Source organism: Mirounga angustirostris, unplaced genomic scaffold (assembly GCF_029215605.1).
Source record: "Mirounga angustirostris isolate CCGP_5_RB_7025 unplaced genomic scaffold, mMirAng1.0.hap1 SCAF_9, whole genome shotgun sequence".
Lineage (NCBI taxonomy): Eukaryota > Metazoa > Chordata > Mammalia > Carnivora > Phocidae > Mirounga > Mirounga angustirostris.
The window spans coordinates 58,485,478-58,511,113 of record NW_026991717.1 but is presented as its reverse complement, the minus strand read 5'-3'; the positions used below and the strand labels follow the sequence as shown (position 1 = coordinate 58,511,113).

The window sequence follows — 25,636 nt, the reverse complement described above, 5'->3', positions numbered from 1 at the left end:
TTTAAGTCCCATAAATCTGTTCATCTTTTAATTCATGTTTTAAAGCAAATGTAACTGCTGTGGTCTGAATGTTTGTGCTCCCTCCAAAATTCATCTGTGGAACTCCTACCCCCCAAAGGCGATGGTATTGTATTAGTTGGTGGGGTCTTTGGGAGGTGATGAAATCATGAGCCTTCATGAATGGGATTATTGCCTTACAAAAGAGGGTCCAGAGAGATCCAGAGCCAATTCTAACAGGTAAGGACACAGGAAAAGGCCCTTACCTGACCATGCTGGTGCCTTGATCCTGGACTTCCCAGCTGTCAGAATTTTGAGAAATAAATTTCTATTTATAGGCTACAGTGTCTGTGGTATTTTAGAGTAGGCTGGATGGACTAAGACAATTACCGAGCTCCCTCATTTCACTAGATGCTGAGACTAACACAGTTAGCATGTCACATGGGGTCCTTGTATGGACAGAACTTACTTTCCAGGGGAATGGAGTACATGGTGTTCCCTTGTCCCCCCATGACTATACCGTCCTGAAATACCCTGATCTCAGCCATGGCCCAACATCCAGTCCAGGCTGCAGCTACTCTAGTCCCTCCAGGTCAAGATGATTCTAGAAGTTGTGTTACCTTCCTTGCCCTTCTTGGAACTTTCTTGTGGTCACTCAGTTACTTGTTGGCATTTTGATGCATCTCTTTTCCCAGAGAGATTGAAACGTCTTGGTGGTTTTGGACTCTGGTTCTAGACTCTGATCATGTCTATCCCCACTGGACTGTTCCTGTCATCCCCTGGGATGGTCAAGATAGTGGGTAGTATCAGGCAGAAATCCTCTGAGGTCTACCAAGAGTGTAGCACCGAACTCTCTGGCCACCTCTGTGCCAAAAAATGGGCTACCTTTATTTTCTACACCTCCACCATCTCTGGGTTAGTGGAAGGAGTGTTAGGGTCGACTTTCAAAAATACGGGTTTATATTCAAGCTCTTAGATTTAACTAGAATGTCATTTAACTTCTCTGAACCTCAGTTTCAGCAGCGGTAAATGGGAATAACAATACCTACCTCATGGCGTTGTTGTGAAGCTTGAGTAAGACGATTCACCAGTTTCCGACTGCTGCCCTAACAGATTACCGTGGACTTGGTGACCTAAACAATACAGATTTCTGTTCCTACAGTACGGTAGTTCAGAAGTCCAGCATGGGTCTCACTAGAAAATCAAAGCACTAGCAGAGCCACATTCTTTTCGGAACCTCCAAGGGAGAATCTGGTGGGTTTTTTGGTTTTGTTTTTCCTTTCTCTTGTCCAGCTTCTAGATGTTGCCCACATCTTTGGTTCACAAACCCCTTCCTCCATCTTCATAGCCAGCAGCTTTGAATCTCTCTGACTTTCTTCCAGAGTCACGCCTTCCCTCTGGCCACAGCTGGGAAAGGTTCTTTGCTTTTGAGGATCCATCCCATCTGTACGTGGGCCTCATACTGGCTACTTTTCCCATCTCAAGGTCCTTAACTTAATCACATCAGCAAAGTCCCCTTAGCTTGCAATGTAACATATTCATCATGTAGGCTACTTTTCCCATCTCAAGGTCCTTAACTTAATCACATCATGCAGGCTACTTTTCCCATCTCAAGGTCCTTAACTTAATCACATCAGCAAAGTCCCCTTAGCTCGCAATGTAACATATTCGTAGGTTCCCGGGGTTAGGACATCTTCAGGAGGGAGGATTATTTTACCTGCCACACCATTCATACTCTGGCTCCCAAAGATTCATGCTTATCCCATATACAAAATATATTCACTCCAAGGTCCCCAAAGCGGTCCCCTATCAGAGTATTAACTAAGGTACAAAATCAAATTTGAGTCTCATTAGCTCCAAAGTCTCCATTTCATCTTCTGATTAATCTAAATTATGTCTGAGTGGGGCTGTAGGTATGATGCATCCTAGGGCACAGTTCCTGTTGATCTGTGAGCCTGTGAAAATAAAGAAACAAGTTATCTGCTCCCAAAATACACTGGTAGCATATGCATAGGATGAGAGTTACATAGGTTCTGATTGAAAAAGGGAAAAAAATGGAAGGAAAGAAAGGAGTCACTGGTCCCAAGAAATTTTAAAATCCAGTTGGACAAATTCCATTAGGTTTCAAGGTCTGGGAGTAATCCTCTATGCTCTCGGCTCCAGCCTCTGGGCCATCCTTGCTTGTCATGAAATGTAGCGAGTATTTGCCACTTGGTAGTCCTAGTTCATTTTGGTTGAACACCTCTTCCCTCAGTTTATCTCTTTTCTTTCACATTTCCCTAAAAGCAGCAAGAAGAAATCTGGCTGCACCTTCCTTCAACACTTTGCTTGGACATATCCTCAGCTAAAGGTTCAATTTCTACTTTTCTTCATAATTCTACTTTCCACCTAACTATAGGACACAATTATCTTAAGCTTCTGCTCCTCTTTCACAAGGATCCCTTTTCTCCAGTGTTCAATAACATGTTTCTCATTTCATTTTAAACCCTTACCAGCAGAGCCTTTAATGTTTGTACATCTGCTGATTGTCTGTTCATGATGATTTAGGTGTTCTCTAAGGTGATTTATTTTTTTCCCCACTGTACTCCTCACTTCCTCCTGAACCTTCCCCAACATGGTTGTTGATAGTTGTCATACTTTTATAGTGTGTTCAAGACAATCTAGACTTTTCTATTATGTTCTTCAATGTTCTTTCAGCTTCCATCCATTGTCCAACTCTGGCATGGCCCAAAGTAGACAGAAAATCGGGAGGATATACACCAACTACTCTTTGTGCTCTCTTTGCTAACACTTAGACCCAACTAAACCAACCAGAAGACAGAGGGCAAGGGAGTCCAGGTGATGTCAGCAGCTCAGGGCCTGAGGTGGGCAGAGATGGGTGTGGAGTGGATGGAGGGGGAGGGGGGAAATGAAGACTCGAACAAAAGTTTCAAAGAAGGGGCACCTGGGTTAAGCATATGCCTTCAGCTCAGGTCCTGGGGGTCCTGGGATTGAGCCCTGTGTCAGACTGCCTGCTCAGTGGGAGTCGGCTTCTCTCTCTCACTTTGCTCCTCCCCTTCCCTCTACCCCTCCCTTCTCCTCCCCTGTATGCCTCTCCTCCCCTTCCCTCTACTCCTCTCCTCCTCTTTGCTCCTGCTCTCTCTCTATTTCAAATAAATAAAAAATCTTTAAAAAAAAGTCTCAAAAAATGTTTAAGTATTCAAACCATTGACCTGATTTTTGTTATGCTAAGGTGTTATGCTAAGAAAGTTTTTTTTTTTTTTTTTAAATCTTACTCACCGATGATGTAAATGTCTACTTAAAATTTCTAGCTTTTTTATGGCTTATTTTAAACATTCCAATATTCAAATTAGACCTTATAATATTTAAAAAAGACTTTCCCCTGAAATTTGACTTGCCTTATTCTTGGCCTACATTAGCATTTGTTGGCAAATTTGTTCTTCTTCCCTTAGCACCTAAAGCTAATAGACTGGGAATGGGCGCAGGAATGGGATGGGGAAATTTCTGTCCATCAGCACAGGTCCTTGTGTGTAGCAGAGACTCAGTGAATACTGGTAGAAATAGTCTTAGCAGCATGTGGATTTCATGTAACTCTATTCTTTCCATAAAGATACACATTGAGCATAGCTAAATATAATTTAATTTGCAGATCTTTTGTGCAGGAAATAAATGTATAAATAAAAAGAGTAGCTTAGATTATGTTTCCTGATTTTGGGTTCTGCAAATTTAGCCACTGTATGATTGAGACAAGTTTAGCATAGGTATGAATATGCACATGTATTTATATCCTATAGAAAACTCATTCCTTAAACACCTTTCTGAGCACCTCTGGCTGATGACACTTCCCATTTACCAAGGTTAAATGGATAAAAAGGAGGTGAAAAAATTTTCCTTGGTGGAGAAGGTAAGCTCATTTAGGTAGAGCAGGTAATAAGAGTATGACAAAGGAAAGGAAGGTCCAGCGCTCTAGTCTTCTAGAATAATGATTGCATTAAAAAAATCACACTGTATCTATGTTATTTAGTTGTAAAGCTTTGGCCCAACCACCCACATAATTATAACATTCCACAGTCATATGTAATTAGATTGCTTTTTAAATGCCTGCCACCTGACAGTTGAGTGGATCTGTAAGGAGAGGAGCAGAGAAAAATATTGGCTAAACATATAAAATCTTCCAACTTGTTGGGAGATGACTACTAGGAAGTTTTTACTCAGAGCTCCTCAGGGACAGGAGCACGATACACCACGTTGGGCCACATGGGGAAGCACCTGGCAGGAAACTTGAGGGGAAGACATGGGCGGAGCCTATATTGTAGTTATTGTGAGGCAGGGGGAAAGGGCTGACCAGGTTTGGGGTTGGCTAATTTGAGCAAATTTTAGTGGGCTTTGGGGCATAGGGGCTACCCCAGTTGTCTGATGTCTGGCCCTGGGATAATTAGGGCATCAGAGTATTGCCTTCTGGAGTGTGAAAGCCAGATGGAGGAAGTGGTTCAAAATATGGGCTCTGGATGGTTTGGTTGACATAACAGAGGTGTGCTTCCAGACAAGTTATTTACTCTCTCTAGGGGTTAGCTAGCACTGGAGGGGCAGTCTCACTAGGATTAGCAAGGCTCCCAAATATCAAACAATCATAAAATGCAGTTAAAAACATTATTAATATAGTCGGATTCAAATCATCTCCAGGAAGGCTTTATAAAGTGTCTAATCCAGTGCCATTAATAAGTCCCATGAATATGACTGCATCCCTTTATTTGCATGTATTTCAGATTAAGATGAGATCATATTAAGGAACCATAATATTTATGAGACAGTGTTTGGCATTTTCTTGAGATCTCAGAATGATACTAGTCCAGTCATAGTAACAATTTCCTTCCTGAGATTTTTCCAGATTTGGACTTGCCGTTTTATAGGTTATGTCAGAGGGTATGATAGTTAATTTTATGTGTCCACATGACTGGGCCACAGGGTGCCCAGACGTTTGGTCAAACAGTATTCTGGGTGGGTCTACGAAGGTGTCTCTGGAGGAATCAGTAAGGCAGATTGCCCTTCCAATGTGGGTAGCCTCATCCAATCAGTTGAGGGTCTGAAGAGAACAAAAAAGCTGACCCTCCTGGTAAGAGAGAATCCTTCCTTCCTGACTGCCTTGAGCTGGGACAGTAGTTTTCTCCTGCTTACACACTTGAACTGCAACATGAGCTCTTCCTGGGTCTCAAGCCTGCTGACCACTGGATGAAAACCGCACACCATTGGCTATCCTAGGTCTCCAGCTTGCTGACTGCAGATCTCCGGACTTGTCAGCCTCCATAATTGTGTGAGCCAATTTCCAGGAGTATTCTCCATGTACCAGGGAAAGTGATGATGTTCGCTTTCCTTTTCTCCTTCACTCTTCTCCATCTCCTCTGGTTGAATCCTGTTTTTATTGTATTTTATTTATTCTTTCTTTCTTTCTTTCTTTCTTTCTTTCTTTCTTTCTTTCTTTCTTTCTTTCTTTCTTTTCTTTCTTTTCTTTCTTTCTTTTCTTTCTTTCTTTCTTTCTTTCTTTCTTTCTTTCTTTCTTTCTTTCTAATTTCTTTCTTTCTTTCTAATTTCTTTCTTTCTTTTTTTTTATTGGCAGTGTGCCCTTGAGAATATAACCAGTTTCCTGCAGCCTTACTTTTTTCGGTTGTAAAATGAAGATAACGCGTCCACCTCCAGTGCCCGGCACGGGGCCTGGCACATAGAAATCTGCCGTAGGACAGTGAGGACCCAGTTTCACAGGATCTGGCTTCCAATCGTCCAAAGAAGCCATATTATGTCGGGGAGGAGTGGGAGGGGGATTGGCAAAACTCAGGACTGGTAGACATGTGAGTCCCAGAGGGGGTTGTGGGCAGAGTGCCCTAAAGGAGTGCTGTGGACACTAGAGGTGGATTTCTCCAGAAGCACATGAAGTTTAAGCTTCAGGACCAGTCTCTTGTTGAGGTCCTCTTGGGTGCAGGGGGTTCCAGGAGGGGAGGGGCAGCCAGGTTGCAACCAGGAAGTATGTCTATGCTTGTATTTCTGATAAATTGCCTAAAGGAGATACCAGAAGAGTCGTGAATCACCAAGAATTCAGTTATTGTGATTTCTTTTCTCATTCAAAGTTCATATTAACTATCATATCTAAATTTTTTTTTTAAAGATTTTATTTATTTATTTGACAGAGAGAGACACAGCGAGAGAGGGAACACAAGCAGGGGGAGTGGGAGAGGGAGAAGCAGGCTTCCCGCGGAGCAAGGAGCCCAATGCGGGGCTCAATCCCAGGACCCTGGGATCATGACCTGAGTCGAAGGCAGACGCTTAACGACTGAGCCACCCAGGCGCCCCTATCATATCTAATTTTGTATTTGTAGTTTCGGTCCCTAAATTGTGTTTAGGCTTTGATGACCACAAAACCTGGATCTGTCCTTGCCTTGAGTCCTGCCTCTCTGGGAGGTGGCACATGGGGCCACTTGGGGTTGTAGGAATCTTCTGCCCTGCCCCGCCCAGCCCAGCAAAGAGGCTGTCCCAAGATCTGGAGCTGGGTGCAGGTCCCTCTCTGACTTGCAAGCTCCTGTGAGTACCTGCATCGTTGCCCCAGGGGGCATTCAGAAAAAGTTGCTGTTCACATAGAGGACTCACTGTGGCTCCAGTCTTGCTGCTGACTCATTGTGTGACCTTTGTAAGGTCACCTTGCCTCTCTGAGCCTCGGTTTGCCTACTTGTAAAGCGGTATCACTACCTCCAGTGGGGGCTCAGGTGTGGGCCCTGTGAGTTGCACAGATCTGTGCACACAGGAGGGAAGTATGATCATAATTGTGGTGCTATTCCTTGTATCTCTATTATCTTGCTATTACTTGAAATATGCCCACAACTTACCATTTCGGTGACTAAAGAGCAAAGCCACTGCCCACGCCGACTCACTGGTGTTTGATTTTTGTTTTTTGTTGTTTCATTCATTTTTTTTATTGTGGAAACTTTTCAGTTTATACAAAAGTACACTACCACGGGGAATGCCCTTATATCAATTCATGGTCAATCTTGTGTCTTCTAAACTCCTACCTACTCTACCTCCCTGTTGTATTTTCAAGCAAATTCCAAATCATTTCAGCTGTAAGAATCTCAATATGTATTTCTAAAAGATAAGGGCTCTTCAAAAATTATATCAATGCTATTATTGTATCTCACCCTTCCCCAAGAAACGTAATGTTTTTTATTTTTTTCTCTCAATTTGTAGATTCCCTCCCACTCCACTCCATGGGGCAGAAGTTACTTTAAATTTGAATGTCAATAAAATTCAGCCAGTAGGCATTTTCCCTCAATTATCTTTTAGGTCTAACACTGTGAGAACTCAATTGAGGAGTCAGTTTGAATTCAACTCTGCTGCTTAAATTAGTGATGTAACCTTAGGAAAGTTCTCTAACCTTATACCAAACGTCACTTTTCTCATCTGCAAAATGGGGATACTAACATCCCTTTTACAAAGCTATTGTCAGGAGTCTCTGAGAGAGAGTAAGTAAAGTACAACTAGTAAATGCTCAGTAAATGTAGCTGTTAACATTATGACAGTTTCTCCCTACTTTTTCCTATCAAATCCTGTCTTCTGGAAGTAATCTGGTTGAGATGTAACTGATGACAGCTATAGGGCCGATTTAAGTAAATAAGCCTGGAAAGCCCAAGGGGGAGGAGCATGTGGAGGAGGAGGAGCCTTTCAGGAGTCTCACCACCTGGGTACTGGGGGAAAGCCCCACCTGTACTGTGTGGATAAGGCTCACTTGCGTCTCAGAGACTGGGACCCACAGGCATTCAGACCATCAGGACAAAGCAGCTCCGAGTAAGCTTGGCCCAGGGAAGCTTGGCCCAGGGAAGCCGGGGTCGAGAGCCCGGGTGGGAGGAACAGAGCGGGTGGCCAGAGCTGGAGGCTGTTCTTTATCTGTTTTTCGCTTTGATTTTGGAAGTGTTCTACAAAGCTGACAAGTTAAAAGCTGGCTTTGGGGTTACTGAAACCTGAAGCAAGAAGGACCCTGCCCGGTGTTGGCTTGAGGTAAAACAATTGTGAACTATACAAAGACCCACTGTTTCCGAAAGAGCAGAAGTAGTTGAGAGGTTAACTACAAGTCTTGCTGGTCTAATGGATCTTTCATTAAGAATGCTCTCAATAGGGGCATCTGGGTGGCTTAGTCGGTTCAGTGTCTGCCTTCGGCTCAGGTCATGATCCCAGGGTCCTGGGATTGAGTCCCACGTCCCGGCATCGGGCTCCCTGCTCATCTGGGGGGAGGGGGGATGTCTGCTTCTCCCTCTGCCTCTGCCCCTAATCCCCATTTGTGTTCTGTCTCTCAAAATCTTTAAAAAAAGAATGCTCCGAATAATCCTTACTTAGAGGCCAGCTGTGTTTGAACTCAGCTAGGTGTCCTAGCTGACACCCAGTGAGTGGCATGTCACGTGGCATGAGATTGGGGAGATTTTGGGGAGTGGGAGAGGGAGAAGCAGGCTTCCCGCCGAGCGGGGAGCCCCATGCGGGGCTTGATCCAGGATCCTGAGATCATGACCTGAGCCGAAGGCAGTCGCTTAACCAACTGAGCCACCCAGGCGCCCCTAGAATCAAATTATTTAATTATAAAATGTATTACATGCACCTGTTAAAGTTAAATTTGCCTTATTTATTTTTTAAAAGTGTGTATGTTTCACCTTGTAAGAATATAAAGTGGCTGCGTTCTTATGTATCATTGGTAGTTAATTCTTGTTTTCCCCCTAGGGGTGGGAGGGGCAGAGAGAGAAGGAGAGAGAGATGGAGGGCAGGTTCCACACCTAGCACGGAGATCACAGGGCTTGATCTCACGACCCTGAGATCATGATCTGAGCCGAAATCAAGAATTGGGTGCTTAACCGACTGAGCCACCCAGGTGCCCCTCATTGGTAGTTAATTCTTCTTTCTTAACCTGATAAGTAAATATGTTTTAGGCTTTTTTTTTTTTTTAAAGATTTTATTTATTTTTTTTGACAGAGAGAGACACAGTGAGAGAGGGAACACAAGCAGGGGGAATGGGAGAAGGAGAAGCAGGCTTCCCGCAGAGCAGGGAGCCCAATGTGGGGCTCCATCCCAGGACCCCGGGATCATGACCTGAGCCGAAGGCAGACGCTTAACCGACTGAGCCACTCAGGCACCCCTAAGCTATCTTCTTGAGAGACTAAGAAGTCATATTAGATTTATGCTTCCTCGTTATTTGGTTGGCAGAAATATTCTGTTTCTTTTCTGCCGACTTCAGGGTTAAGTCTGGCCTTTCTTTTTCTGTTTGCCTTCTGGTTAAGATTGTGAGACTGCTGCTTCCTTTCATTGTTGTTGTGGTTTTTTTTTTTTTTTTTTTGGTTGTTGCTATAGACTTGGTTTAGGTCAATGTCAGAAATTCTTATTGGTTCCTGAGTAATATTTTCTGACACCACTTCTAACATCCTAACAGCAAATATATGGTTTTTCCAACATCAACTAGTTCTCTGACACCAAGTGGGGGTCCAACAATTAAATTCCAGAGTTAACTCCCAGAGTTAAATCAGACCCCACAGGTTAAGGGCTCAGCCCCACAAGACTGCCCCCACTTCAGATGTCATCTGTAAACGCTGTCCCAGGGGGCCCAGACTTTTACCTGGCTGACTACATATTTGGAGGTTCTCATGATCTCCCCCTTTAGGCTTGATAATTCACTAGAATGACGCACAGAACTCAGGAAACACTTTACTTATGCTTACCAGTTTGTTATAAAGTTTATTACAACTCGGAAACAGCCACATTGAAGAGAGCATAGGTATGGGTCGGGGTGGGGGATACAGAGCTTCACCCTCCTAACATGTGTGACGAACTCAGAAGCTCTCAGCATCTCCTTCAGGGGTTTTTATTGAATTCAATCCTCAGGACATTCTGTTTGATAACTGTTATTAATGAAATTGAGAGGCCTTTGTGTTTATAAATACTGAATCCAGAAACAGGCTACGGGTAGCTGCTGAAATAGAACAGAGCTAGCCGTCTTGGCTGAATGAGGGAAATATTTGTGTAAACTCTTCCTCTTTCAAAAGAGAAACCATGGTGTGTTAGGCTGGAAGGGAACTAGGAGGTTAAATAACCTTAGATGGAGTGGCTAGAAGCCAGAAACTTAGCCAGGCCTCCTTCTAGATCATCATTGTTTAACCCTCTCCAGGGAGGTTTAAGATGTAGGGTCAAGACCGTGAAAAAATGGTTTCCCTTTTCTGGGAAGTGAAGAGTTTTGTGGTGATTCTGTCATTTTGTGAATAATATGAAAAGGCTATCTGTTCACCATAAAATATCTTCTTTCCTGGGGCGCCTGGGTGGCTCAGTTGGTTAAGCTTCTGACTTTTTTCTTTTTTTTTAAAGATTTTATTTATTTATTTGAGAGAGAGAGAGCAAGCACACGAGTGGGGGGAGGGGCAGAAGGAGAGGGAGAAGCAGACTTCCCGCGGAGTAGGGAGCCCGATGCAGGGCTCGATCCTAGGACCCTGGGATCATGACCTGAGCTGAAGGTAGCCGCCTAACCAATTGAGCCACCCAGGCGCCCCAAGCTTCTGACTCTTGATTTCAGCTCGGGTCACGATCTCATGGTCTTGGGATCAAGCCCCACATCGGTCTCCATGCTCAGCGGGAAGTCTGCTTGAGATTCTCCCTCCCCCTCTCCCCACTCACATGCTCACTCTCTCTCTCTCAAATAAATAAATAAATCTTAAAAAGAAAAAAATCTTCTCTCCCCACGAAACAGCAACATCCTACTTGGTGCTTTTTCTCCACTCCTCAATCATTTAAAAAAAAATCAAATTGAGTGATTTTCAAAATGTAAAATCTAGAGTTCATTAAAGAAAACTTGAGAAAAGCACACGCAAAGTAGAGGAAAAATCAATTATAGTTATATCAAAACATTAACAGTTAGGTGTCAGTACCATAAAAAAATAGTTTTCCCTTTTCTGGGAAGTGTAGAAAATATATCTGGATTTTTTTCATTTAACATTATCACATAGGCAGTGTTTTGCTGTTGTTGATAAAGATCACAGAGATAGTAGAGTACGGTGGTTTAGAGTAGAGGCTCTGGCACCAAAGTGCCTGGGATTCAATTCATAGCCCACCACTTACGGGCTATATGGTCTTTAAGTCACTTAACTGCTCCCTGGCTCGATTTTATCATCTGTAAAATGGGGATGATAATGGCATCCAACTCACAAATTGAATGCTTATGTAAAGGACTTAATACATGTTACTTATCAAAATAAAGATTTTATCACAACATTAATATATGTATATAGGTGACATTTTATGAAACATAGAAAAGCAGAAGAAATCAAAATCACCCATTATCATGTATAACCATACTTAACCTTTCCCCCGATGTTTTGACATTTAGACTGCTATTCCTGCTCCTCTGCACCATGTTAAATTGAATGTCATGAAATAGTATTGGTTAAAACAGTCTGGGACCTGAGCTTTCCCTGGCCAGTGTGGAGCCTGTGGTTTTTTTTCTGTAACCAGGATTTAATCAGATCCAATCCACAAACCAGTTAACTGAAGGTTCACCATATTAGGAATGAATATGTGAGAAATATCTTTGTAAAGGATTTTTTTCTTTAGCTTTAGAAATTATTTCCTTAGCCTGGAATCTCAGAAATGGAAACACAGGGTCAACAGATGAAAAATGTTATTTTCTAGAAGGGTTGCACCGATTTTAAACTTGTGGCTACAATTTATGAGCCTGCCCCACTTACTGTAGGCGCCCAAATCCACACTCCCCCCCGCCCCCCCGGCCCTCCCCACCTCGCTCCTCCGAGCTGAGATATTGAGGAAGTTGTTGGGGGTGCCAAAACCCTGGAATAGTTAATTCTAATCAAAATCAACCTTCAGCTCCTCCTCCTTCCCACTAGGTCATTCCTTCCTCCTCCAGGGCCTTTCTTGCTTCTTTCCACATCCTTTTCCCCTCTTGGCTTTGTTTAATCCCCTCATGTAGCCTTCCTCTTCTTTAGTTGGGGAGAAAATCATATAATTAAAGTGTTTCCATGAAGAAGTTCGTGATCTTAGCAGCTAGAAGTGTTATGCCCCAACTGGGTACCCACATTTTAGTAAAGGGTTCCCTGGAGCACTGTTGAACCCAAAGGACTGAACTTGCTGGTGGAATTTGGGACAGTGCAATACCCAGAGAGGGTGATATTTTGAGTCCGGGCCCTTCAAGTTATGCATGTAGATGGTACGCAAGGTGTGAGGCCTGTTCTATAGATGGGGTGAAGCCAGGGCCAGGTCCCGAGAAGCCCTCACTTTCTCACTGGCAAAGCACTAACTGCTCGGCACAGAAACACATTTTCCTAAAGGTAAAGTACGTCTCTGGGAGGAACTGTGAAGGGGAGATTGTTTACTGAATTGGACATAATAAAAGACCGACCAGCAGTATGTGCAGATTCTTTACATAAAACATAACTTTACGATACTGGGCAGGGCTCCTTTTATGGCCTTTTTATCTTCTGGTTGAAATTACCAAGGGTGTGGAGGGCTTTTGCTGATGTGATTACATTGCATGTCTGTGGGTGAGCAGAGCCAGGAGGCTCTAAGTGCGGCCAAGGCCCCAGTTACTTTGGTCTGAGCTTTGAGTTGCAGAAGGTGGGTTTCTTAGGAATGTTTCTGTTTGATCAAGGTCTCTTAGGTGCCCTTAACGGCAAGGAATTGTACAGGTGTCTGTCTGTGGACTCCTACATCTTTGATGGACTAAAAAGTCAAAGAAACAGGGATTGTGCCTGAGAGGAAAATGGATGGCAGCTGGATAAAGCACAAGATGCCCTAGATTTATGGATGGACAAGGATAAGTATGGGCAAATAATTAGAACTTAAAAGGTGAGGCCTACCTAGTTCAGAGTCCGAGGTGTCCTGAAAGAGGGAGGATGAGAGAAATGGAAAGCTTAGCCCATTGTTAGCTATCAGTGGTATTCCCAGAAGACTTTTGACCACAGCCAGATGGGAAGTTGGTCTTGAGAGCAGATGGTGGGAACCAACTAGAGCTGGTCAGATGCCAGCCTCCCCTTCCTCCCTGAAAGAAAATTCTTTGGCCCCACAGTGGTCCCTACTTACTCATAGCCTTGTCTGTTCCTTTCTAGCCTGATCCAGCCTGAAGATGACCCCACTGGCCACTGTGGTGTCTGGCCCTCGAGCCCGGCTCTTTGCCTGCTTCCTCAGGCTGGGCACTCAGCAGGCTAGCCCCCTTCAGCTGCACACGGGGGCCAGCCTTGCAGCCAAACACCACTATGAAGTGCTGGTGCTGGGTGGGGGCAGCGGTGGGATCACCATGGCTGCCCGCATGAAGAGGAGAGTGGGTGCAGAAAATGTGGCCATTGTCGAGCCCAGTGAGGTAAGTCTCCCCCTTTTGAGTGCTTGCGTCTGTGTGCAGGTGCACATGTGTGTTAGGGGGTAGAGTGTGGATGGCTGTCAGGCCCTGTTGCTGTCATGTTTTCAGGTTAGTGCTTCTCCTGGGCACAAAAAGGATTGGGAGAAGGTGGGGGTGGGGGGAGGGGACAGATCTCAGGCTTTTATGTTCTCTGTGTTAGTTTCTTAGGGCTGCCATAACAAATTATCACCAACTGTGTGGCTTAAAACAGTAGGTTTATTCTTTCACAGTTGTGGAGGCTAGAAGTCCAAAGCCAAGGTGTTAGCAGGGTCATGCTCCCTCTGAAAGCTGTGGAGAGGAGAAGGAATCTGTCCCATGCCTCTCTCCTAGCTTTGGTGGTTGTGGACAATCTTCGGTGTTTCTAGGCTTATAGCTGGCGTCAGTCCCATCTCTGCCTCTGTCTTCACATGGCCTTCTTTCTGTGTGTCTCTAGTGTTTTCATATGACCTTCTTATAAGGACACCAGTCATTGGATTTAGGGCCCACTCTAATCCAGCATGACTTCATCTTAACTTGATTACATCTGTGAAGACCCTATTTCCAAATAAGATCATATTCACAGGTACTGGGGTGAAAACTTCAGCGTATCTTTTGGGGAGAGACAGTTCAGCCCCAAAAGACCTCCCAATTCCAACCTAGTGTCCAGAGGAAGATCAATGGCCATTATATTTTCCTTTCTCTCTTCTAGTCTGGAGAATGGGTGATGAGTTGAGGGGCAGGGAGGCCTCTGGGAAAGGTGTTAGTGGGATTGAGAAATTGAAGTACAAGGGATTATAAACAGATTATAAAGCAGAAAAAGGTAGAGACACCAGGGAGGAAGCTGGGAAGTGTGTGTAAGACACTATTTCATGCAAACATTTTAAGATGATCCAGTAGCTTCAGAAAAAATATTCCAGATTTTTGGTGGTTTGACTGATGTTTCCTGAGGAACTAGGTGTGTACCAGTTGGAAACTGTGTCCTTGGGAGGGAAGCAAAATGGATCCAGTGCCTGTTTGGTGGGGAGGGCAGGTCAAGAAAAGCACATTCCTTTTCAAGAAGTCTACCCAGCCCCCCATGAGGTTGCCCGGGGCTTAGCTGCAGTCTCAGACTGATATGCTGTGATCTGAGACAATATGTTCTCGATCATTTTTCTTTTTAAAGTGACTAATTTAGGGTCAGCATTTTATTTTTTAAAATTTTTAATTTTTTAAAAAGATTTTATTTATTTGAGAGAGAGAGAGGGAAAGAGAGAGAGAGAGAGAGCACGAGCAGTGAGGAGGGATTGAAGGAGAGGGAGAAGCAGGCTCCCTGTTGAGCAGGGAGTCAGAGCAGGGAGCCAGACTTGGGGCTCCATCCCAGGACCCTGGGATCATGACCCAAGCCCAAGGCAGACGCTTAACTCACTGAGCCACCCAGGTGCCTCAGTGTTTTAAATGACACTGGACTGAGAGCTCCATCAGGGGCCTGTGGTGTGTTGTAGCTAACCCATGGGCAGGTCTCCCACTGGGGTAGTCTTGGTAATGAGAAGGGCTCTTCGGAAGCACTGGGCACAATTTGGGAGGCCAGAGTTATGGCTGTCCTCCCCCGTGAGGAAGTGCAGGATGGAAGCCTTTCAAAGGTGCTGCTAGGGGCTCAGGTATTTGGTACTTGCTCTCCTGTGTCTGGTTTAGTGATTGGTGGAGCTGATGCTTGTTTGTAGTCTAAAAGAGAATCTGAGGTTGTATTTTTATTCCTTTTTCTGTTCAAGATGGATTTGAAATCAATGAGTTCTCACCACTGGAGACCTCTGCCTTCCTTCTCTTTGATCACCTCCATTACTGGCTGTACAGACATTGCAAAGCCATTTTTCGTATCCTCTTTAACATCTCTGTGGCTGGCAATTCTGTCCAGCCAGTCTGAGGCATTTTGGCAGTGTTGAGAAATTCTTGATCCCCCAGGCCATTCCATGAGTGTATTGGGATTCTCGGAGGCTGTTAGATCAATCTGCCCTTTGCCCATGAGTCTAGAACTTTCAAAACTAACTTAGTTCAAGTGAGGACCATCTGAAGCAAGATAATTCTAGAAAATAGTGGATATTTGGCATCATGGGGTAGGATCTGGTGCCTACTGGCTTCAGGTATAAAACCTCTGAGAAAGGAAAGGAGAGGGTACTAGGGCCAGTAGGGAATGTCTGCAGTCCTCCGTGGGTTTGGGAAGCACCGTTGGAAATTCAAGAAGTTTTGAGACTCTTCAAAAGTGCTTGTAAACTTTCCAGACTTACCGTAGTCTCCAGATGGTTCTAAGGAACCATATTTAGGCTGCCAGGCTTAATTTTTCTTTATGTCTGTGCACATAAATGTATCCATAATATGTGTGTGTGTATATATATGTATATATATATATACATATACACACACACACACACATAACATGTACATGTTAAGCATCAAATCAGCTTTGAGGAACAAATAATATAATGCTCACGAAAGGTAGTTGATGGCTTTTTTGGCACGATTTTGGCAGAATTCTTGTGTTAGGTGACTGCCCTTCAGAGCTTAACATAATGGGAGGCGCCAGTAGGTGTGGGCGAGGGGGAGACTAACCTCCTAAGGCTTTTCTACATGAGCTTCAAGGATTGGGAGGGATAACTGAGAGTCTAGCTCATGTGCCTTTAACTATGACTCTCTTGATCTGTCTCAAATTGAAACGGACCTCCAAATACTTCGTTTCTCAGAGACATTTCTACCAGCCAATCTGGACGCTGGTGGGTGCTGGTGCCAAGCCGTTATCCTCATCTGGCCGTCCCACTGCGAGTGTGGTACCATCTGGTGTAGAATGGATCAAAGCTAGAGTGGTTGAGCTGAACCCAGACAAGAACTGCATCCACACAGACAATGGCAAGGAGGTAAGCATCGGGGTCCTTCGGCTTTAGTCAGTCAGGGCTCGTGTTAATGCACAGCCATTATCAAACTGGATAGCTGCACGGAGAGAGAGCAACATATATGCGTGTGTGTGCATGGGTGTGTGTGTGTTGATATTTCATGAGGTGGAAAGTGTGTGGTGGGGACGCCTGGGTGGCTCAGTCGGTTAAGCCTTCGGCTCGGGTCACGATCCCAGGGTCCTGGGATCGAGTCCCGCATCGGGCTCCCTGCTCTGCGGGGAGCCTGCTTCTCCCTCTGCCTCTGCCTCTCTCTCTCTCTGTCTCTCATGAATAAATAAATAAAATCTTAAAAAAAAAAAAATGTGTGGTGGATGGAGGATGGGATAGATGGAAGGAGTGAGTGATGAATAAATGAACAACGAAGACACGTATTTATTGAACTGTTGCTCAATCGCTTGGTATGGTATCTTGCATCTGAATGGTTTATTCAACAAATACTACCACTATATGTTAAAATAGCAGCGCTTCCCTCCTTTTACCTTTGAAACAGCTGGCTTCTCTCCCGGACAGTTGACCTCCCTGAGGAAGACATTGGAAAATATCCATTCCAGTTATGCCAGGGGGCACTATGCCGGAGTTGTAAGGGACAGTGTGAGTCCCCATTGTACGAGGGCTAAGGAGAATTTCTGTTCCTGGAGCTTGAGACTCTCAACTGCTCAGTACCATTTAGAAGTCTGCTCCTATCACCCAGAGATCAAAGCCCCCGTAGGGATGAGAGCAGGAGGGGGAGATGACAGGCTCAGAAGCCATCTGCAGTGTCATGTCCTCTTGTCTGCCGCTGAGCCCAGCACTGTGGCAGGCATTTTCTTTTTTCTTTTCTTTTTTTTTTAAAGACTTTATTTATTTATTTGACAGAGAGAGACACAGCAAGAGAGGGAACACAAGCAGGGGGAGTGGGAGAGGGAGAAGCAGGCTTCCCGCAGGGAGCCCGATGCAGGGCTTGATCCCAGGACTCTGGGATCATGACCTGAGCCGAAGGCAGACGCTTAATGACTGAGCCACCCAGGTGCCCCATGTGGCAGGCATTTTCACAGAACTGTAGAATCTCGGAGTTGGTGGGGGATCTGAAAGGTTTTCAAGTCCAACCCCTTCCTCTAAACAGGGACTCATTGGCTACAAGCATTTGTAACTCTTCCTTGGGTCATGGATCTTTCTGAGCACCTGATAAAAGCCTTATCTAGAAAATGCATATACACACCATTTTTTTAAATAAAATATTTTATTTATTTTAGAGAGAGAGAGCATGTGCACACACACAGGGGGAGGGGCAGAGGAAGAGGGAGAGAGTCCCAAGCAGACTCCCTGCTGAGCACAGAGCCCATTTGGGGCTTCATCTCAGGGCTCCATCTCAGGACCCTGAGATGATTACATTTTGCATTTAATTTCATTGAGTTTAGAGTTGCTTCTTTTTTTTTTTTTTTTTAAAGGTTCTATTTATTTGTGAGAGAGAGAGTACAGTCGGTGGGGAAGGGCAAAGAGAGGGAGAAGCAGACCCTCTGTTGAGCAGAGAGCCCCACCTGGGGCTCAATCCCAGACCCTGAGATCATGACCTGAGCAGAAGGCAGATGCTTAACATGCTGAGCCACCCAGGCACCCAAATTTAGAGGTTCTTTGTAGCCTTTTTCTAAACCTTGATCAGGAGTACCTGCCTTACAGCATTCATGATCCTTGGCTCTCTAGCTGGCTTACCTGTCTGCCTGCCTTCCTTCCTCTTCTCACAAATATTTATTAAGCATCCTCTTTCCTTTCTTTCCTTCTTTCTTCTTCCTTTCTTCCTTCCATCCATCCTCCCTCCCTTCCTTTCTCTTTCTCCCTTTCTTCTTCTTTCCTTCCCTCCCTCCCTTCTTTCCTTCCTTCCCTTTTTATTTATTTATTTATTTTAAAAATTTTATTTTTTTATTTGAGAGATAGAGTGAGCAAGAGAGAGAGCGCACGAGCAGGGGCAGAGGGAGAGGAAGAAGCAGGCCCCCCTGATGAGCAGGGAGCCCGATGCGGGGCTTGATCCCAGGACCCCAGGATCATGACCCAAGCTGAAGGCAGACGCTCAACCAACTGAGCCACCCAGGCACCCCTCCTTCTTTCTTTCCTTTTTTTTTTTTTTTTAAAGATTTTATTTATTGGGGCACCTGGGTGGCTCAGTTGGTTAAGCATCTGCCTTTGGTTCAGGTCATGATCCCAGGATCCTGGAATTGAGCCCCATGTCGGGCTCCCTGCTCAGCAGGAGCCTGCCTCTCCCTCTCCTCCCTGCTCATGCTCTCTTCTGTCTCTCTCAAATACATAAATAAAATATTTTTATTTGAAAGAGAGAGAGTGTGTGTGCACAACAAGCAGGGGGAACAGCAGAGGGAGAAGGAGGCTCCCAGCCGAGCAGGGAACCTGACGTGGGGCTCCATCTGAGGACCCTGAGATCATGACCTGAGCCAAAGGCAGATGCTGAACCAACTGAGCCACCCAGATGCCCCTCCTTTTTTCTTTTTTAAAGTAAGCTCTAGGGGCGCCTGGGTGGCTCAGTTGGTTGAGCCTCCCAGTCTTGATTTCAGAGCTCCAGGTCGGGCTCTGAGCTGAGTGTGGAGCCTGCTTGAGATTCTCTCTCCCTCTCCCTCTGCTGGCCCCCCCACAACACACGCACGCGCTCTCTCTCTCTCTCTCAAAAAAAAAAAAAGAAAATTTAAAGTAAGCTCTATGCCCACATGGGTCAAACTCATGACCCAGAGATCAAGAGTTGCATGCTCTACTGACTGAGCCAGCCTGGTGCCCCTATTAAGTGTCTTCTATAAACTAGATACAGTTTTAGGAATATATGAGTGAACAAAAAGAAACAAAAATCCTTACTTTTCTGGATTTTTATTTCAAGCAGGGGAGGGCATACAATAACTAATAGACATAATAAGTAAATTACATAGTGTGTTAGAAGGCGATGAGTTTTTTTAAATTTTATTATTTATTTTTATTTTTATTTTTTTATTTTTTTAAAGATTTTATTTATTTATTTCAGAGAGAGAGAATAAGAGAGAGCACATGAGAGGGGGGGAGGGGCAGAGGGAGAAGCAGGCTCCCTGCCCAGCAGGGAGCCCGATGCAGGACTCCATCCTGGGACTCCAGGATCATGACCTGAGCCGAAGGCAGTCGCTTAACCAACTGAGCCACCCAGGCGCCCTAAATTTTATTATTTATTTTTAAAGATTTTATTTATTTGACAGAGAGAGACACAGTGAGAGAGGGAACATAAGCAGGGGGAGTGGGAGAGGGAGAAGCAGGCTTCCCGCGGAGCAGGGAGCCCAATGCGGGGCCAAGACCCTGGGATCATGACCTGAGCCAAAGGCAGATGCTTAACAGCTGAGCCACCCAGGCGCCCCAGAAGGTGATGAGTATTAATGAAAATAAATAGAGCAGAGTAATTGGAATTGGGCCATGTGGGGACAGGGATTGAATTTAAAATGGGTTGGTCCCAGGGTCAAGGAGTTCTCTGACAGCAAGCAGTCGCACTCCAGGCTTTAGACAGACGGGTCATATGAAAGTTCTGCCTCTGCTGAGTCAGAATCCACTTTTCTGTAGCCCCTTTCGTTCTTTCTTGGGCCCCCAGGGTGGTTTTGGCCTTAATGCCTTTTTTGTTCCTTGTTTTGTCCTGTAGCATGGCCAAGAGTATCTTTTCGTTTCTGTGGAGGAACCCTTCAGCTATTTGAAGATGGCTCTTATTGTCTGTGTAAATCTAGTCTTCAGGTAGACTTGTGCCCTGTCTTCACTTTCCTCAGCACTTTCTCCTGTTCTCCAGCATGGTCTCCAGTGCCCTCGCTGTTCTCTCTGCCCTGCTGTGGACATCATCTGCCCTGTTGGTTCCCCCATGAAAGAGGTTGCCCAGGAGAGTAGGCAATTTTACAGAATGGCCCAGAATAGAGTGATGCTATTCTCTCCCACAACTGGATAATAGCCTAAGTTAGCATTTGCCTTTTTTTAGCAACCATTAGCACAATGCTGATTCATGCTGGGGTTGAGGTCAATTCAAATTTCTGGGTCTTTTTTCACATGACCCAGTGTCAAGTCAGGCTTTCTCCATCCATATCTAATATATGGACATATGTAATGGATTAGAATATATATAATAAATTAGGATATATATATATGTATATATATCAAATACTTAAAAATTATTTATCCCTGTTGATGAACTTATTTTCTCCAGCATCTCCAAGAGAGCAGACAGTATTAAATGGAAGATTGAGCTTTGGGGCTCATTTCCCTTGCCAGTCCACTGTGCCTGGAGCCAGGACACCTGTCTCTGACAATATATATCACCTCTTTGGTACAGCAGTGCCTGCTTCCTGATTAGACCCCTTCATATTATACGTATAGTTTAGAGCCCTCTGCGGTTGGGTCTGTGCGCATCTCAAGAATCATAACTTGTCTCCTCCCTTGAGAATGAGAGGCACTGGTAGGTGTTCTCATGTCTGAGCTTGCTTAGACACCTAGGGCTCAGACTCTTAGGATACTTGCAGTGTCTTGTTTTAGGGCTGGGGAAGAAGTTGGTGTAAACTGGCAGGACTTTCTTCCAAGATTTTATTAAGCAAAAGTCTGCTATAGCCAGATCTCAGAAATCCGCTTATACCAACTCATGGGAGATGTCATCTTGTTGGCTTTAGTTCATCTTACCAACTTGCCTGGATCTTGTGGATTTATGATTCTGTCATCCAGTTAGTATTTTTTTTTTCCTAGCCATTATCCATGATGGCTTCATTTAAGTTCAAGGTTTTAATTTGATAATGCCCCTAGGGAGCTTTTTCTACCTTGCATAAATTAATGAACATTGTTTAGGAAATATTTTATGCTAAAAACTTACCCAAATCATTCCATTCTTGGTTTATACATTAGTATTTCTTCAAGACTGAGTTGAAGGCTTTTCCTGAAATCCAGACTCAGTGTGTCTCTGACTCTTCCCTGATGCAGGGGTCTGTTTGTCTGGAATGTGTCCCATAGGCTCTGTGTGGACTGGCCCTTATCCTTCTCCAGACTTAACCTGGTTCTGGTTCCATTCTCTCTCTCTCGTTGTTTCTGCTCTAGCACATTTTCCTCCCATTTCCTCAAATGCCTTGGCCTCCTTCTTCCCTGGGACATTTGCACATGCTGAGCTTACCTCTTTTCCTAGCTAACTCCTATTCATCTTTACTTTAGATATACCCTTTCAGGAAAGCCTTCCCTGACCTACTAGGCTAGGTCAGGTTCCCCCTTGACACGCTATCATAGCAGTCTATGATTTAGTAATTATTTGTGTGATTATCTGATAATACCTTTCTCACCCACAAGACTGAGTTCTTGGAGGGGTGGGAACAGTATCTTTCTTGTTCAATGTTGTATGTCCAGGACCTAGCACAGTATGTCACATAGGAGATGCTCAGTAAATATTTGTGAGCAAATTGTGTCTCAGTTTCTTTATCTGTATAAAATGGGACTAATAAGGAGTGCTTGGGTGCCTCAGTGGTTAAGCATCTGACTTAGATCATAATCTCAGGGTCGTGAGATCCTTTGGGCTTTGCGCTGAGTGCAGAGTCTGCTTGTCCCTCTCCCTCTGCTCTTCCTCCTGCTCTCTCCCTCTAAAATGAATAAATAAAATCTAAAAAAAAAAAAAAAAGGTAATAATACCACCTACCTCATTGGGTTGTTTTGAAGATTAAATGAATTAAAACATGTGAAAGACTTAGAACAGTATCCTGCAGAGTGAATGCCCAAGAGATGTTACTGTTACTACTTTTAAAAGGACACATGAAAAAAGCGAAAAAGAAATACTTATTAAGTATCCACTGTGTGTCAGCATTATTTCCTGACCCCTGACTAACTGAAAGCAGTTTGCAATCTGTGAACATATGTTGGTGCTCTTTTCCTAAATCACCAAGAGACATTTATTTAGTAGATGAGTCTGGAATTTTACAATGGAGGAACATCCTATTTACTAGGTTGTTAGTATCAGAGTTTACTGCCTCCACTTCCCTGTAGAAAATTAGGATATGTGCCCATATTTAGCCTTCCGGCAATGTCTGCCCTGTTCCCTGTAATTGCTCAAAAGTCTTATCTACAAGTTTTTGCAATTCCTTAGAATTTAGATCATCTGGCCTGGAAACTTGAATTTATTCAGAAGGCTTGAGGCTTTCTTTTTGTTCTTTGTTCTCTTAGGGTTTATTCTCCCTCAATGATTTTTTTTTTCATGATATTAAGCTTGTCTGTTACTAGTCCTTAAAAATAATCAATATTATACTCTAATTAAACAATCTGGGCACACACAAACCAAAGGTTTTTCTTGTTGACTGTGTTCATGTTTTGCCTGTAGATCATCACCCCCAGACCCCATGTCCCATCTGACCTCATTTACCTTGAAGACTCAACATAGCTCAGTCAGGTAGTTAATGGGCCTGGTACACTTTCCTAAGGAACAAGGAATTTCAGGGCACAGCTCTCTATGGATAGGCAAATCATACAGAGGAAGATGTGTATATTATCTGTCCACTTTGATAAATTATGTATTTCCCAAACAACTGAAATCATCCATCCATCCAACAAACATTACTGAGTTCCTCACTTTAATTTCGTGACTATGCTAGATTCCAGGAATATAAAGAATGAAACATAACCTTTAGCCTCTGGAGTATTCGATGTAGTAAGGGAAGATCTTATTCCTAAATAACACAACCAGTGCTCTAATGCATCATGTACACTGTGCTGAGGAAGCTCCCAGAAGGGGCCAGTGTGGAGGGGATTTGAATCATCGGAAGGCGTCACTGTGGAGGTGACCTTGGAGCTGAGCCTCCTGGATACCAGGGCAGGACCTCTGCAGAGACTTACTGCCCTTGGCTCCTCAACCTGGACCAAGCGCTCTCTGGTCTTGGAGACCTCTCTCTTCAGCTGTGACCTACTCATTTTGCTGCTCTGCTTCTCCTTTTAGTACAAGATCGTGATAATTCATTACAACCCATTACTCCTTTGCTGGGCTCCTGACTTTCATTATGATCATTCTCCACCTCCAGTTTTCTAGGCAAGTCCTGTTTCTTTATATCTCTCTGGCTTACACTTTCTGGCCTCAGCTTTCTTCCTTCTCATCTTAAACCCACATTTCTGGGGTGCCTGGGTGGCTCAGTCATTAAGCGTCTGCCTTTGGCTCGGGTCATGATCCCAGGGTCCTGGGATCGAGCCCTGCATGGGGCTCCCTGCTCCGAGGGAAGGAGAGGGAGAAGCAGACTCCCCACTGAGCAGGGAGCCCGACATGGGACTCGATCCCAGGACCCTGGGATCATGACCTGAGCTGAAGGCAGACGCTTAACTGACTGAGCCACCTAGATGCCCCACAATATACATATCTAAAGAAGGGACTTTTAAGTTTTAAATAGACCATAAGTAAGATCATATAGATTATATCACATCCTTTTCCATGACCCTCAAAAAGGCAGTTTCTAACTTATAATATTGATCCAATCCATATGGCAGATCAGATTTGTCTGGGATTCACACATGACTCTATACATTTTAAAGTTAATGGTCTCTTTTTTATTATTTTTTATTTATTTTTAATTAAAAAAAATTTTTTTTATTATGTTATGTTAGTCACCATACAGTACATCATTAGTTTTTGATGTAGTGTTCCATGATTCATTGTTTGCGTATAACAGCCAGTGCTCCATGCAGAACGTGCCCTCCTTAATACCCATCACCAGGCTAACCCCTCCCCCCACCCCTCTAAAACCCTCAGTTTGTTTCTCAGTCCATAGTCTCTCATGGTTCGTCTCCCCCTTTGATTTCTTCCCCTTCATTTTTCCCTTCCTACTATCTTCTTCTTCTTCTTTTTTTAAACATATAATATATTATTTGTTTCAGAGGTACAGGTCTGTGATTCAACAGTCTTACACAATTCACAGCACATACCCTCCCCAGTGTCCATCACCCAGCCACCCCATCCCTCCCACCCCCCACCACTCCAGCAACCCTCAGTTTGTTTCCTGAGATTAAGAATTCCTCATATCAGTGAGGTCATATGATACAAGTCTTTCTCTGTTTGACTTATTTCGCTCAGCATAATACCCTCCAATTCCAACCACGTCATTGCAAATGGCAAGATTTCATTCCTTTTGATGGCTGCATAATATTCCAGTGTGTGTGTGTGTGTGTGTGTGTGTGTGTGTGTGTGTGTGTACCACATCTTCTTTATCCATTCATTGGTTGATGGACATCTTGGCTCTTTCCAAAGTTTGGCTATTGTTGTCTTTTAAGATTAGGAAGTGCTTCTCCCACCCCTCAGCATGAGGAAGTGTTAACAGAAGCACCACACAAATAGTTGTGGCTTCTTTGTATCCTTCTTCACTGTGTGAAAACACAGGAGTCTCGGGCGCCTGGGTGGCTCAGTTGGTTGAGCGACTGCCTCTGGCTCAGGTCATGATCCTGGAGTCCCGGGATCGAGTCCCGCATCGGGCTCCTTGCTCAGCGGGGAGTCTGCTTCTCCCTCTGACCCTCCCCCCTCTCATGCTCTCTCTCTCTATCTCATTCTTTTCAAATAAATAGATAAAATCTTTTTTTTTTTTTAAAGATTTTATCTATTTATTTGAGAGAGAGAGAATGAGAGAGCACATGAGAGGGGGGAGGGTCAGAGGGAGAAGCAGACTCCCTGTCGAGCAGGGAGCCCGATGCGGGACTCGATCCCGGGACTCCAGGATCATGACCTGAGCCGGAGGCAGTCGCTCAACCAACTGAGCCACCCAGGCGCCCAATAGATAAAATCTTTAAAAAAAAAAAAAAAGAAAAGAAAACACAGGAGTCTCAAACCCAGGCAGGTTATTCAATACTTGTGAAGCACTGAGGCATGAGAAACAGAGAATGGCAGACGTGATGGCAGACAGGAGTGTGCCTCCCTCCCTGTCCCCTGCCTGTCACCCACAGCCTCAAGGCATCCACAGTAGAAAATGGAGGCATGGGGGTGGCCACATGGGGCTAGAGCTGAGTTAGCCCTTGGGCTGCCATTTCTGGGATTCTGGTCTAAAATACCATTGTTTTGTGTTGCAGATCTCCTACAAATATCTTATTATTGCTCTCGGAATCCAGCTGGACTATGAGAAGGTACTATTTTAAACTACTTCTGTGTGACACTGGCCTATTTATGCTAAGATCAAATGCTGCATTTAGTTGCTTTGTATTCATTTTGGCATGAAAGAGTTCTAAGGGATCCTCTTTTAGTTTTTCTTTTCTTAGTGGTCTTTTTATATGGTTTTTAAAAAATCTTTAAGATTTTGTCAACGATGTCAACGATGATGATATGTTTTAGCTTTAAGCTTTAATCCGAGTTTAGCATATCCATGCC

The 25,636-nt window shown here is 44.3% G+C and overlaps 1 protein-coding gene across 1 annotated transcript in view; it reads left to right on the top strand.

Annotated features, from left to right (window-relative positions):
• Positions 1–13,138: 13,138 nt before the first annotated feature.
• SQOR (sulfide quinone oxidoreductase) overlaps positions 13,139–25,636 on the top strand; it is a 29,666-nt gene continuing 17,168 nt past the window's right edge. The window contains exons 1-3 of the mRNA XM_045900145.2: positions 13,139–13,372; positions 16,102–16,272; positions 25,342–25,395. Of these exons, the coding sequence (XP_045756101.1) occupies positions 13,139–13,372; positions 16,102–16,272; positions 25,342–25,395 (459 nt within the window). The remainder of the gene's footprint in view (positions 13,373–16,101; positions 16,273–25,341; positions 25,396–25,636) is intronic.